The 14730-nt window shown below is 40.3% G+C and overlaps 1 protein-coding gene across 1 annotated transcript in view; it reads left to right on the top strand.

The window, feature by feature from the left end:
- Positions 1-14730, top strand: part of ATXN10 (ataxin 10) — a 158397-nt gene that overhangs the window by 35270 nt on the left and 108397 nt on the right. Inside the window, exons 4-6 of the mRNA XM_007453909.1 lie at positions 4071-4167; positions 6365-6523; positions 13625-13705. Coding sequence (XP_007453971.1) covers positions 4071-4167; positions 6365-6523; positions 13625-13705 — 337 coding nt within the window. The remainder of the gene's footprint in view (positions 1-4070; positions 4168-6364; positions 6524-13624; positions 13706-14730) is intronic.

Here is a 14730-nt window from a genome sequence, read left to right as displayed (position 1 = left end):
CTTCCTCACAACTTCCCTCCCTCCCTCCCTCCCTCCCTCCCTTCTCTCCATCTGCTCTGCCAGCTCGGGTACAACCAGGAGACACAAACCGCACTGCAATTTGAATAGGGAAAATTTTAAATAAAGAATTACTAACTATAACAAAGGCTTGAAATAACAGGGGATTGACTACTAAGAAGTAAAGAGAATGCCAAAGAACACAGGAATTGCAGATATAAGGAGCAGCCAGTGACCCCAGGGCTAAGATGAGTGTCCAGGGAAGAGGCTCGCCTCCCCCTAGGCCTGAGATCCAGGCCTGCTTGGAGAGGGCACGGCTGTGGCTCACTGGGTGGTGGTGAAGTCGCCGAGGGGTGGTGTTGGTGGAACTTGATGGAAATCCACCCTCTGGGGTGCAGGGGGGAGTCGTCCACAGAGAGCTTCCATGACTTGAAACTGGCTTCGAAGCATCCTGAGGAAGTTCCTAGCTTCTGGGCACTGCTGGTTGGTCCTGCTGTACGAGAGCTCCTCGCTGGAGAAGCTGCAGGAGATGAACGCCAGAGAAACAGGAGAAGCATGGCCAGAGGACTACCCAGAACCAGGAAGAGAAAAACTCCGCTCCCTCCAGCCCTCCAGTGCCCCTCCAGCACCTCTACCCACGAGGCCGTACGTGCCAGCTGACAAAGGAGACCTTCAAAGGGCCCACCTTTATGTTTGCAGAGCAGGCAGCGAAGCTAAGAAGCAGTGATTGATAACTGGTGCTCAGTCAAAAGTAATTTAAATGCGGTCTGTTCACAGATGCAAAGAACTTTAGAGAACCTTTGGTTCCTAATGCATTACATCCTCACAAACACTTTGTTATTTTCTAATTTTTGCCAGTGTGGTGGTTGTGTAGTACAATCTTGTGGTTTTCCTGTGGGTTTGAGTGTTTTTTCTTTTGTGTGTGTGTGTGTGTGTGTGTGTGTGTGTGTGTGTGTGTGTGTGTGTGTGTTGGGTGGGCCAAAAGGTTTCTTCAGTTTTTTCCGTACAGTGGCAGTAGTGGCACTCAGTTGTCTTTAACTTCATTCAAAACAATTTTGTTAAATTGTAGGTGACAGCTGTCATATCAGCATGCATTTAAAAAGAGACTTATCAAAATTGGTGAATTTTTGTGTAGCCATTTTAATATCGAAGATGGAAGAAAAAAAGCAACATTTTTGGCATATTATGCTTTATTATTTCAAGAAAGGTAAAAACGCGGGCTTCCCGGGCGGCGCAGTGGTTGAGAGTCCGCCTGCCGATGCAGGGGACACGGGTTCGTGCCCCGGTCCGGGAAGATCCCACATGCCGCGGAACAGCGGGGCCCGGGAGCCATGGCCGCTGAGCCTGCGCATCCGGAGCCTGTGCTCTGCAACGGGAGAGGCCACAGCAGTGAGAGGCCCGCGTACCGCAAAAAAAAAAAAAAAAAAAAAAAAAGGAAAAAATGCAACCGAAACGCAAAAAAAGATTTTGTGCAATGTATGGAGAAGGTGCTGTGACTGATCAAATGTGTCAGAAGTGGTTTGCGAAGTTTCATGCTGGAGATTTCTCGCTGGACAATGCTCCACAGTCGGGTAAACCAGTTGAAGTTGATAGCGATCAAATCGAGACATTAATCGAGAGCAGTGAAGGTTATACCATGCGGGAGATAGCCGACATACTCAGAATATCCAAGTCAAGCATTGAAAATCACTTGCACCAGCTTGGTTATGTTAATTGCTTTGATGTCTGGGTTCCACATAAGTCTAAGCGGGGAAGAAAACCTCCTTGACCATATTTCCTCATGCAGTTCTCTACTTAAACATAATGAAAATGTTTCAGGTTTTTTTGCCACATTGTGTGGCATGCAGAACTTTCCCAACCAGAGATCGAACCTGTGCCCTCTGCATTGGAAGCGTGGATTCTTAACCACTGGACCACCAGGGATGTTCAAACATTCCATTTTTAAAACAAATTGTGATGGGCGATGAAAAGTGGATACTGTACAATAATGTGGAACGGAAGAGATCGTGGGGCAAGCGAAATGAACCACCACCAACCACACCAAAGGCTGCTCTTCATCCAAACAAGGTGATGTGTGTATGGTGGCATTGGAAGGGAGTCCTCTATTATGAGCTCCTTGTGGAAAACCAAATGATTAATTCCAACAAGTACTGCTCCCAATTAGACCAACTGAAAGCAGCACTCAACAAAAAGTATCTGGAATTAGTCAACAGAAAATGCATAATCTTCCAGCAGGGTAATGCAAGACCGCATATTTCTTTGATGATCCGGAAAAACTCTTACAGCTCGGCTGGGAAGGTCTGATTCATCTGCCATATTCACCAGACATTGCACCTTCAGATTTCCACTTATTTAGGTCTTTACAAACTTCTCTTAATGGAAAAAATTTCAATTCCCTGGAAGACTGTAAAAGGCACCTGGAACAGTTCTTTGCTCAAAAAGCTAAAGTTTTGGGAAGATGGAATTATGAAGTTGCCTGAAGAATGGCAGAAGGTAGTGGAACAAAAGGGTGAATATGTTCAATAAAATTCTTGGTGAAAATGAAACGTGTCTTTTATATTTACTTAAAGACCGAAGGCACTTTTTGGCCAACCCAATACATGTATATATATATATATATATATATATATGTGTGTGTGTGTGTGTGTGTGTATATATATATTCTGTGGAGGTTTGGACAAACGTACAAGGACATGTATCCATCACTGTAATATCATACAGAGAAGTTTCACTGCCCTAAACATCCTCTGTGCTCCACCTGTCCACACTGCCTCCTGTGCCCCAGCCCCCGGCAACCACCAGTCCTTTTACTGCCTCCATAGTTTTGCCTTTTCCAGAATGTCATAGAGCTGGAATCATTCAGTTTGTAGCCTTTTCAGATTGGCTTTTCGTTTGGTAATATGCATTTAATGTTCCTTTTCATGGCTTGATAACTCATTTCTTTTTAGTGCTGAGAAATATTCCACTGTCTGGACGGACCACAGTTTATCTGTTCACCTAATGAAGGACATCTCGGTTGCTTCCAATTTTTGGCAGTTATGAATAAAGCTGCTATAAACATTCATGTGCAGGGTTTTGTGTGGACATAAGTTTTCAGTTACTTTGGGTAAATACCAAGGAGTGTGATTGTTGGATTGTATGCTAAGAGTATGTTTAGTTTTGTAAGAACCACCAAACTGTCTCCCAAAGTGGCTGCACCATTCTGCGTTCCCACCTGCAATGGATGAGAGTCCCTGTTGCTCTACATCCTTGCCTGCATTTGTTGTCAGCATTCTGGATTTTGTCCAGTATTCTGCAGTTTTATTTGGTGAAATAGTCTAAATGTGTCAACTAGGTTGTTATTAAGTCTTATTTAAATCTTCTAAATATGCTGATTGTTTTGTCTGCTAATTTTATAATTTACTGGAAAGGTATATTATTATTGCCGAATTTAATTGTGGGTTTTTCTCTTCCCTCTATACTTTCGTCAGTTTTTCTTTAATATGTATTTGAGACCATGTTATTAGGTGATTCCAATTTAAAATTATACCTTTCTGTGAATTAAGTAATTCTGAAATGACTTTAAAAAATATTTCCAATAATACTTTTTGCCTTAAAGTTTATTATGTCTGATTTTAAGTGGTTGTATGACTACCTTTGTAGGCTGGTATTTGCCTCGTATATCTTTTCACCATTCTTTAACTTTCAATGCTGCGATAGCCTTATATTTTACACGTCTTGTTTTAAATTGTCTATTGTTAGATTTTAAAAGATCCAGTCTGAGAGCAGCTGTCTTTCAATTGGAACACATATTCCAATGATATTTAATGTGATTACAGGTATATTTGTGTCTACAGTTACAGTGTTTTAAAGAAGTTAATTAATTTTGTATAAGTATGTTGTTTTGGTAAGGCATTTTAATATTAACGTCATACCCAAAGTTTCATTGTGGTGAGAGACTTTTATAGTTAAAAGAAGCAAACAGAAACTTCCTGTTTAATAACATGTGGAGTATTTCTAACTAGGATGTATTTATTTGGTGTTTTGAAAAATTCTTTTAATCATGTATCTTTTTTGCCTTTATAAATCCTCAGCTTTTCGCTGTGGTCTGCAGTTTTTAGGCAATATTGCCTCACGGAATGAAGATTCCCAGTCTATTGTTTGGATGCATGCTTTCCCAGAACTCTTTTTGTGAGTATATTGATAAGAGTTTTTCTGACTTCTGAAAAGATTGTGGTTATATGAATTCCCAAACAGGAAAAACTAACCAACCTTTGGTAACAGAACTCAGGACAGCAGTTGCTCTTGGTGGGTAGTGGCGGGTTTAGTACTGGCTGGGAGAGGGCACGAGGTAGACTCGTGGGTTCCTGGGAATGTTCTGTATCTTGATCTGCGTGGTGGTCACCTAGGTATATACACATCTCATTGGGCTGTACACGTAAGGTTTATGCCCTTCATTGTATGTCAGTTTTTACTTTAAGTAAAAGTTTTGGTTAAAGTAAGGAATGCTGTTAAGGACACATTTTTTATAAGAAAAAAGCCATAAAATACTGAAGTCTGGGCAGTGAATTAATCATGTGTTTATTAACTGAGCATTTCTCCTATGCTCGGCACAATGCTGTATGTTGTGGTAGATATGGAGAAGTATTAAGATGTGGGTAACCAATCTGTTTATGTAGATTGATTCATGCTGTACTTTCCCTGGTGATTTGCTACTGTGTTTTGACCAGCTGTGTTCATAAGAAATGGAGCATGGAGATGAAAGGTGAGCAGGTGATGGAGGAAGGATAGGTAATAGGAAAAGCCCCGTCCTGGGGCAGGAGGCCTGGCTTCTAATCCAGGTTCTGTTGCCAACCAGTGGGGTAACTTTGGTGGTGGCAACAATATAAGCAGCAGAGCAGCTGTCGTTTGAATGTCCAGAGCTGGGTCTTTTCTGTATATTTCCCGTCCTTTACCCTTTGCCCTGTGGGGCAAGTGGTACTGTCCCCGTTTGGACAAATAAGGGAACTGACACTTATCACTGGTAAATGGCGTAGCTGGAACCAGAACCCCATGCTGCCCTCTGGGTCCAAAGCCTATGCTCTTTAAATACCAGCTGCCTAAGTTCTGTGCTGCCTTCCCTGGTTGTATAGGTTTTCTGGGCTCATCTGTATGGTGTAAGGATCAGATAAATGCTAATGTTTTCTCTAGCTCACTGAGCCTGTAACCGGTTCTCAAATTCCTGCAGATAATTAGAGTTGAAGACATAAAATCTTTACGGTTAATAATAATTGAGCTTAGGTTGGAAGGAAAGAATTGTGGAATTCAGGCTGTAGAAATAAAAATTACTCATTTTTGAGAATTCATTCCTTTCAAACATTTTGAATACCTCATCTCTGCCAGGTTCTGAGCTAGAGGAGTGGAATAAGGGTAACTTAGATATATTCACCACACCCCCAGAGCCCGTGCTATAAGCATGTTGTAGTGTAAGAACTGATGTATTAATAACACAGGTGAATCCAGGTGTCATAGGGACACAGAGGAGAGGCCCTGAACAAGGCCGTCAGAGGAGTTTACTTGGCAATTACATGGTGGTTTTACATTCGTTATCAAATCTGGTCCTCACAGAAGCCCTCTGAGACAGGCCAAGGAGGTCTTGTTATTATATTCCACTTTTATGTCAGAAAACACACCGAAAGAGGTTATGTGACTTCACTCTATACGTGTTTGTGAGACAGATAGAACCAAATTTGAATTCAGCTTTGGCAGGTACTGGCTTTGTGCCTTTGGACAAGTGAAGTCAGCACGTTCTTCATCTATAATAAAGGATAATACCTCCTCCAGAAGAGTGTTATGAAGCTTAAATGAAAGAGAAAAAATCCTGCCATAGTGCATAGCCCATAATATAATTGAAAATTGATAAATTAGTGACCTTTCTAAGATCACATAGCTGATAGGTGGGTGAACCGGGAGTTATACGGAGGCTTTTGACTCCAAATTTTATTTCTTGCCAATGTATCATCTTTCCCTTAAACATTCTGTCCCTCAGACTGTTAAAGAAATGTCTGTAGTCATTGAAGTATCATTTTATGCCTTTTGATTTTTTTTCTAACAAGAATGAACATTTTAATGCTTTATAAATGTAATCATTTTATCTTTTTCTTTAATCAGATGTTGTTCGCATTCTGCAGCTTTTGTATTGGGTACTCCTGTGTCGTGACTAATTTTCAATTTGCTGTTTTTGCCATAAATTATGTACTTGTTTAAAAGTGTTGTAATTCTTCATTAAATCCTTAAAAATATCAGTATATACTGAACTTGTTAATGGGATTATTATTATTTATGAGTTATAATCATGTTTTGTCATGCTGCTAAGTTGGGCTAACACCCTGATTTCTTTATTTGGAAGGTCTTGCTTAAATCATCCAGACAAAAAAATTGTTGCCTACTCATCAATGATTTTGTTCACATCCCTTAATTCTGAAAGAATGAAGGAGCTGGAAGAAAACCTCAATATTGCGATTGATGTCATAGAAGCTCACCAGAAGCAGCCTGAGTCGGAATGGCCGTGAGTATCTTGTTAGAAATGTGGCTGCTTAAACATCCTGACATCACTTTCCTGGTAGAGGTTTTAAGTAAAAGTTTGAATTATAGCAATTGAACAGTAAGTTTAAGCTTAACATATGTTGAAAAACTAGGAAAAGATCCCATTTCTAGCCTTTCTTGTTTGTAAATAAACATGTGCTTCTCTGATGTCCTTTCTGTTCTGACTTCTGCTTTGGATGGGGTATATGTTTGATCCTCTCCCAAGATAATTTGTTCTATTTTCCATAAAGCTGGAGTATTACTTACAGGCCCTAAATGTCTTTGTGGCATTTTATGTTTCTGATTAGTGGGGCCCCACCTCCCTCATAAAATATTACCACAAAATTTCTGCATTTACAGAAATAGTAATTCTGCAAAAGAATTTAATTATAAATTTAAAGTTTATAGCTTAGAAAATATTAAACGTGATTGAGACTCTTCCTGTTATAAAGGTCTTTATCTTTGGTTCTTCCCTTGAGCAGATATAGGGTAAGAAAGTCAACACAATGAATTCTGAGTGAAGGTTGAGAATTTGCTTGTAACTTCGTGCAGCCCCTGGAATGGAAAGTATATTATATTTAGAAAAACAGTCCCAGCAACTAACATATAAAAACTCATGCATAATTGACAGCCATTTAAATGACCATTTTTGAGTTGCAAGAAAAAAATCTCCCTGTCCCTGGCATTCCATCATTATTGCCTTGTGTATCTAATATTATTTGCCACCAGGATTATATACTCAGTGTTATGCCATAAGATGGTGTAGCAAAGAATTCCAGTTGTCTGTATGGATGTCCAGTCAGAGCGCTTTTTTTCCTGCCTGTATTGTAAACTGTGAGAGACAGTTCTTACCCTTTAAACAGTGCCAAAGTACAGGTGCTGCTGTCTTTACTCACTAGTAGACGTTTACTATTTGTTGAATGAAAGAAAGAATAAATGGGTTTTACTCCTCATTGGTTTGACCTGAAAGCAGCATGAAGAACCAGACCCTAGCTCAAGGTTTAAGTTCACCCGGACTTCTTTCCAGAGAGGCTGCCGGAGCAGAAGTACCTGGGGAGCATCCCAGGAGGCACCACAGAAGTCAGGAAACTGAGCATTTGTCTTGATTTTTAGGTGAATGAGGAACCTTAACTAAGGCACTGAACGTCTGTGGGCCTCTTCTTCCTTATTTCTAGAATGAAAGAATTGATTTAGGTTAGAAGTTTCCAGACTTCTGAATTTTGTGTCCCATATGTTATTTTAGAGGCGTGTGGACATGGTTACAAACTCACTGGAGTGGTTGGTTTGGCACAAGGACTGTTGGGTAGCGACACTGCCTGTCTTGCTGTCTACCTGTCTGAGCCTGAATGGCAGTACCTTAAGATGTCATTCTTGCCCTTTGCTCTGATGACTTTACCTTTTTAATTATATTTGGTTAAAGCGAACGAGCCAGTATTCAGTTCTGGTGACTTTTAAAGCATATGGTTTTGCATTTGACTGGTTACCTGGTGAGCACAAGCTTGACGTTGTTGCCAATCAGTACTTTATCTGAATAACTCAAAAGTGCAAAGGAATGCTTAGGAGATTTACCTGGAAAATGAATAGTCCATCTGCACCTCTGTGGGTACTCAAGAGTTTTTCCTGGGTTGATCCTGCACATCCGGGAGCTGCCTGTCTGTACTTCCCTGGTTTGGGGCCTGGCTTACACTGAGGAGTAGTGCCCAAGTGGCTTTGCTCTATCTTATTGAGGGCCCACCATGAGACATTGCTGAGAGCGCTGCCTGCCGTGTCACAAGACAAGGGGCTCTGGTTTCTCTGCAAAGACTAATTTCCCTTTTCATGAGGGATCTGATTTGCTTTTATCTTGGAAAACCCATGGATTAGAAACTATTCCTGCTTTGTGCAGGCTTCTGGGAAATTCAGAAAACATGCAGATGCTTGCTTCAAACATTAATTAATTAATTCAGTAATTATCGATGGAGTTCTTGAAGTGTACCAGGTACTATTCATGGCACTGGAGATTCAAAATTAATAAGACGTTACGTTTTAGTGAGAGAGACAGATAATGAACCTAAAACCCCAAATAAATGTTTAACAAATGTCAGATAAATTGGAAGAAAAATACACAGAATGTGTACTAAGCTGTCCCTTAGAATGGTACTTGACTCATAGTAAACGCTGTACAGTATTAGCTAGTATTTTATTAGTAGTAATACAAACATGATTGGTACAGAAGACAGACGGTGGAAAAAACAAGAATCAATGTTGGATCTTTTTTTTTTTTTTTTTTTTTTGGCCATGGCATGCAGGACCCCTGCAGTGGAAGCACGGAGTCCTAACCACTGGACCGCCAGGGAATTCCCATGTTGAATCTTTTTTTTTTTTCTTTTTTTGCCATAAGCGGGCCTCTCACTGTTGTGGCCTCTCCCGTTGCGGAGCACAGGCTCTGGACGCACAGGCTCAGCGGCCATGGCTCATGGGCCTAGCCGCTCCAGGGCACGTGGGATCTTCCTGGACCGGGGCCCGAACCCGTGTCCCCTGCATTGGCAGGCGGACTCTCAACCACTGCACCACCAGGGAAGCCCCTGAATCTTGGTTAAGTACTCTGGTGAGGTGATGTGACACAGAGTAACTTTGTGCTACTTTAAAATTTGGAGGTCAAGGAAACCTTTCCCGAGTTGGTGACATTTGAACCGAGACCTGGGTAGCCAGTCATTGGAAGATCTGTGGGTAAAGGTGGAGACAGATTGGGAAGAACAGTCCCAGCAGTGAATACACAGGGTGCAAAGACCGCAAGGCAGAGGCCTCTGTCGCAGGACTAGGGAGCCCAGGGTTTGGACAGCTTAGTGGGTGAAGGGGTACCTGGAGGCCAGTGATGTGGGGCTTTGTGAACCAGGAAAAGGTTCTTTGCCATGAGAGGCGATTGGGGAGTTTTAAGCAGTGTATGGAACGACCTGGTCTGTGTTAGTTAGTTAGTTATACATACTTATTTATTTTTGGCTGCGTTGGGTCTTCGTTGCGGTGTGCAGGTGTCTCATTGCGGTGGCTTCTCTTGCTACGGAGCACGGGCTGTAGGCACGTGGGCTTCAGTAGTTGTGGTGCATGGGCTCAGTAGTTGTGGCTCGCGGGCTCTAGAGCGCAGGCTCGGTAGTTGTGGCATACGGGCTTAGTTGCTCTGCAGCATGTGGGATCTTCCCTGACCAGGGCTTGAACCCGTGTGCCCTGCGCTGGCAGACGGATTCTTAACCACAGAGCCACCAGGGAAGTCCCTGGTCTGTGTTTCGAAGGCTCCCTCTGATTGCTGGACTGAGGTTGAGCTGTGGGGAGGGGAGAGGGAGGAATGGAGGCTGGGCTGCCTGTTAGGAGGCAGTTGTAGTTGTCAGGAGGCCAGGGTGGCTTAGATGAGGGTCGTCGCAGTGGGATGAAGAGAGATGAATAGATTGCGTGTGCTCTGCAGGCAGAGCTGATGAGGCTTATGGATTCGATTTTGGGGGTGGGGTGGGAGAGAGGAAGGCGAGGGTGGGAGCTGGATTTTTGGCTTGTTTGAGTGAGGTGGGTGGAACAGTTTGGGGTGGGGCTAGGGGACATCAGGAGTTCATTTTGACTGCGTTAAGTTTGAGGTGCCTTCTCTACATCTGAGTGGAGCTGTCCTGTGGCCTTGTTGACACGTATGTCATCCTGCATATGGGCAAGTATGATTGTAGGATAAATTCACAATTCGCAGTTACCCGCAGAGAATGTGCTTTTATAATTTTGACAGACACTTCCAAGTTGTCCTTCGTAGATGTTATACTAGTATATACTTCCCTTGGCAAATTTTGAGAGTGGTACCTGGTTTCCTATATCATTGCTAACGGAGTGTGCTATCAAAATTTTGGATTTGCCAATTCTGCCAAGGTTTAAAATAGTACCATTGTATAGTTTTATTTTGTATTTTTCTTGTTATGAGGTTGAGCATCATTCTGTATATTGAAGAGTCTAATTTTCTTTTATGTACATTCTCATCTTCACCCATTTTTCTATTAGGATGGCAGTCTTTTCTATATATGTAGGAATATTTTTTAAATTAAGGATATTAGTCCTTTGTATGAAATAAAATCCAAATTTTTTTCTCACTTTTTTGTCTTTTGACTTTGCTTCTGGCACTTTTCTTCATATAAAGTTTTTGATATTTTAGTAGATGAAATTGCCGGTCTTCTTTAATGTCTTAAGATTTTTGATCATAGCTATAAAGGCCTTTTCTCCACTTAGGTTTTCTTCCAGTGTTGTATCATTTCAGTTTTGATGTTTTAAGTGTTTGATCTGCTTGGAATTTATCTTGGTATAACGGTGCCAGTATATGGACCTACTTTCATTTTAGCTCCAGGGAATGCTGGTGGTCGCGGCGACAGCCCCGTAGTGAACCCATCTTTCCTTTGTCTTTGCCGCATTCCCTGCACCCTTGACCGCCCCTATGTGTGGAAAACGTTTTCAGTTCAAGTTCCCCTTCTTCACCACACATTCCAGCACATGTAGAATAACTCTGTCCTTCACTGAGTGTGTCTCAGTCTGCTAATTAGGCCGTAAGGATTTGATAAAAATATTGATCAGAATACAGTTACCATGCATTTTTTAGGGTATTTTGTTTGTTGAGGAGGAAATTCTCCAAAGTGCCTTTTATTTGCACAACCTGATTGAGTTGGGTTTGTTGTTTCTTGTCTGAAAACTGTTTCATGTATTTTGTCTGCTTTTGTAGTTGTTTAAGGTAGGAGGTCGATTGTTCATCTGTTATGCCTGGAATTGGAAGCGATAGTTGGAGATTTTAACACTCACTTTTTAGCCACTGATAGAAGTAGACAAGCATCAGTATAGATGTAGATGATCTCAGTAGTACTGAGATAGGTAGCCCCCTTCACGTGAGTCTGGTTTATAGAACATTTTCTCAACACTTGGAAAATTTACTTTCTTTTCAACTGTCTGCATTATGTTCACTAAGATAGACCACAGTCTGGGCTATAAAAAGTCTTAGTGAATATATGAAAAGGATTGGAAACGTACGGAATATGTTCCCTGACCACAGTTAGCCTAGAAAACCATAGCAAGATGATCTAGAAAAATTCTGAAGTTTTGGACATTAGCACATCTAAATAATTGATTTGTCAAAAAGGAAATCACAGGGCAAATTAGAAAATCTTTTGAACTGAAGGATAATGAAAGCATAAAATTTGTGGGATAAAGCTAAAGCAGGGTTGAGAGGGTAATTTATAGCTTTAAGTGTTTATGTCAAAAAAGTAGGTCTGAAATCAGTGACTTAAGGTTCTACTTTATGAAGATAGGAAGAGAAGAGTACAGTCAATCCTCAGTAGAAAGAAGAAAATAAAAGGACACAAGTCAATAACATGGAAAACAGAAAAACAATAGAAAGGATTAACAAAGGCAAAGTTGACTCTTTAAAAAGATCAACAAAATTGATTAAGAAAAAAGAAAGAGAGCACTAATGACCAGTATCACGAAAGAAGGCGTGGTTGTCACCTCAGTCTTAATAAACTCAAAGCTTGGTGAAGCTCCCTTCAACTGACAGTTCTGCAGGCTGAGGGCTGTTTACAATGACATTCAAGGACATAAGTGTTAGGTCCTGAGTCCCTCTTTAAACCCTGGTAGTATTTTATTGTTTATAATTCCCTTAGTACACTGCTCTTCTTTCCTTCAAGCAGTCTTTTCAAGTCCTTTTGTGTCACCTCTAATTTAAATGCTCTCCCTTCCCTCTGCAACTAGGGATTCACCGAACTCCTGATTCTCCTGTCCCATCCATCGCCCCTCTTCCCTGCAGCCCTCTAGTTAGATGAACTTTGTTGTTTCTGTAATCCGTGATGTGTGCCTGTGTGCTGCACCTAAGACATTTTCCTCTAATTATCTCTCTATGCGTGTGTCTTTCTCCACCCTTAGAGTTTGGAATTATGGCTTGGGACCTAGCCCCTTGCACACAGTATTTGGAACATTGTGTTTTTGAATGAATGTTCTTGTGGGAAAATGTTTTGAGCTCCAAATAGGTGAATTATGGATGAGCTTTAGGGTCACAGTTTTGTATACCTGGCGTGATGTGCATGAATTTCCGTTGTCACTGTTTGATGACCTACCTAAATTGACGTGAAAATTGAGAATTTTGAATATTACCCATTATTGTTAGAAATATTTTACATCGGTGTTGGTCACTTATTTGAAAGATTGTGGAAGAAACAGAATATGTGTTTAGGTTTTGTGTTTGTATGAAGTGACACTGTGTCGTGGTAGTTAATATGCTTCATTTGGCTATCATACTTAAAAGGCATACTTTTTTTCTGTTATTTATTAAGAAGTGATTAAATAAACCGTGTTTGTCAATATAAATGCTTTACTGTCATGCTTATTCATAACCTTGGTTATGAATAGTATATTCTTAAGTCTTCAGATGCCCTCTGGTAAATATGATTCAGAATTAATTAATAGTACTATTCAGTCTTTTTAGGTGTCACAGTGGTACTTTGAAGAAATATGCTTGTAATCTTTGCCTCAAGGGTTTCCCCAAGTTGATCTCTAAGTTTCGATGAGTGCATTGCTTGACAGTGAGGATGTTTTCTTGGTAACTTGAGAGCTCTTAAGGAGTAGATAATCAAGCCAGTATTCATTACTGTGTTGTTGGCATATGTTTAAATAAAAAGTATGACATGTCTATTTCTCTGGTGAATTTTAGCACTAAGTTTCTGACTAAAACAATTTAATGTGTTTTATTATACCTGAACTTGTAGCTAAATATCATATTATTGTTTGAACTATAGTGGAGTATTTTTCTTTCTCAACTTAGGTAAAAACTATAGTAGGCCCTTTCCTCCAGTTGAATAAATTTGAATCATTTCAATACATTTTTCAGAAGTAAAATCGGAGAAAAATATTTTGAGGGTTTTCATTTTCTTTTAGCTGCTAATAGAAAAGTAGTATGTGAACCTCTAAAACATTTGAAGATTACAGCTAATCAAAAATTCAATAAACAGGAGTACTTTTATGTATAAGATATGCCTATAAAATAGATAAGGCCATGTCTATTTTACCATGTTTGTAGTAACCAAACCTTTCCCTCCTTTTTTCTTAGGTTCTTGATTATTACAGACCATTTTCTGAAAAGCCCGGAATTGGTTAAAGTCATGTATGCCAAAATGAGCAATCAAGAAAGGTAACCCCAAAAACCAGTGTGGTTTTGAGTATTTAGCATTCCATATAGAGTATTCTGTACACATGACTGAAAAACTGTGTGGTTTCTTAGTTGGCACAAAATCTCTAAATACATGTTTCTGTGTCAGTAATGGTTTTAAATTGGTTGGTTAACATTACAGCGCAGCCACAACAGGCAGTGATTTACGTAGGGTTACAGAATCCAGGTTGGCGCCATTATTCAGTAAAACCATATTAAAAAATGTTAAGAACAAAATGTTATGCTTGTCCCTCGATTTTATCAAAGCAAATCATGCAGCTGTGTATTAACAGCTGTATAGGTGAAATGTGCTCATTTGTTCACATCCCTGCTGTCATGATTTGGGATACATTCTGCTAGGTTTATAGTTTTCCAGTAGATATTTTAGACTGAAAGAAAGTCAGTACTCCTCTGTGACCTTCACTGGCCGAGTAGGGGAAGAGCAGTGCCCTCTGAGCCCAGAGACCTTAGTACCTTGGCTCTGTGCTTTGTTGTCATAGTAACTATGTGACCTTAGCCAGGTCTTTCACCTTGTTTGGATTCAGTTTCTTGCCACGTAAAATTAGAGGATTGAATAAAATGATTCCTAGTACTCGGTCCATTCCAGGAGGGTATGTTTTTCCTAACCTGATTGGAAATGTTGCCTTAGGAAAATAAAACTTACTCAGAAGGCACAGATCTAATGATCAAAAACCGTAAAAAAATGTTAATCTTTTGATTGTAGTCACAATTTTGATAATCGCTGTGGTTTTGAAATTCTTTCTGTACATTTGGGTTCCAGCAGTTAATCTTTATGCACTCCTTTGTAGTCTTGTTAAGTAGTGTTTTTTCCTTCTTTAATATCTTTAACAAAAAAGGAAAAGTTTGTGCTTTTAAAGTCAGTTTAAATGCCATATTTGTAAATCCAGTGCCCCTGCCACCGCTGTCATATGCCTACTTCTCTTGCAGAAAAAGAATTACAATAAGTAATGTGAAGAATAGTGCTGTAAATCAGTAAATTGCTTTGC

This window comes from Lipotes vexillifer, unplaced genomic scaffold (assembly GCF_000442215.2).
Source record: "Lipotes vexillifer unplaced genomic scaffold, Lipotes_vexillifer_v1.1 scaffold382, whole genome shotgun sequence".
In the NCBI taxonomy this organism is placed as follows: Eukaryota; Metazoa; Chordata; class Mammalia; order Artiodactyla; family Lipotidae; genus Lipotes; species Lipotes vexillifer.
The sequence above is the reverse complement of the archived record's forward strand: the minus strand, read 5'-3'. Positions and strand labels throughout refer to the sequence as shown.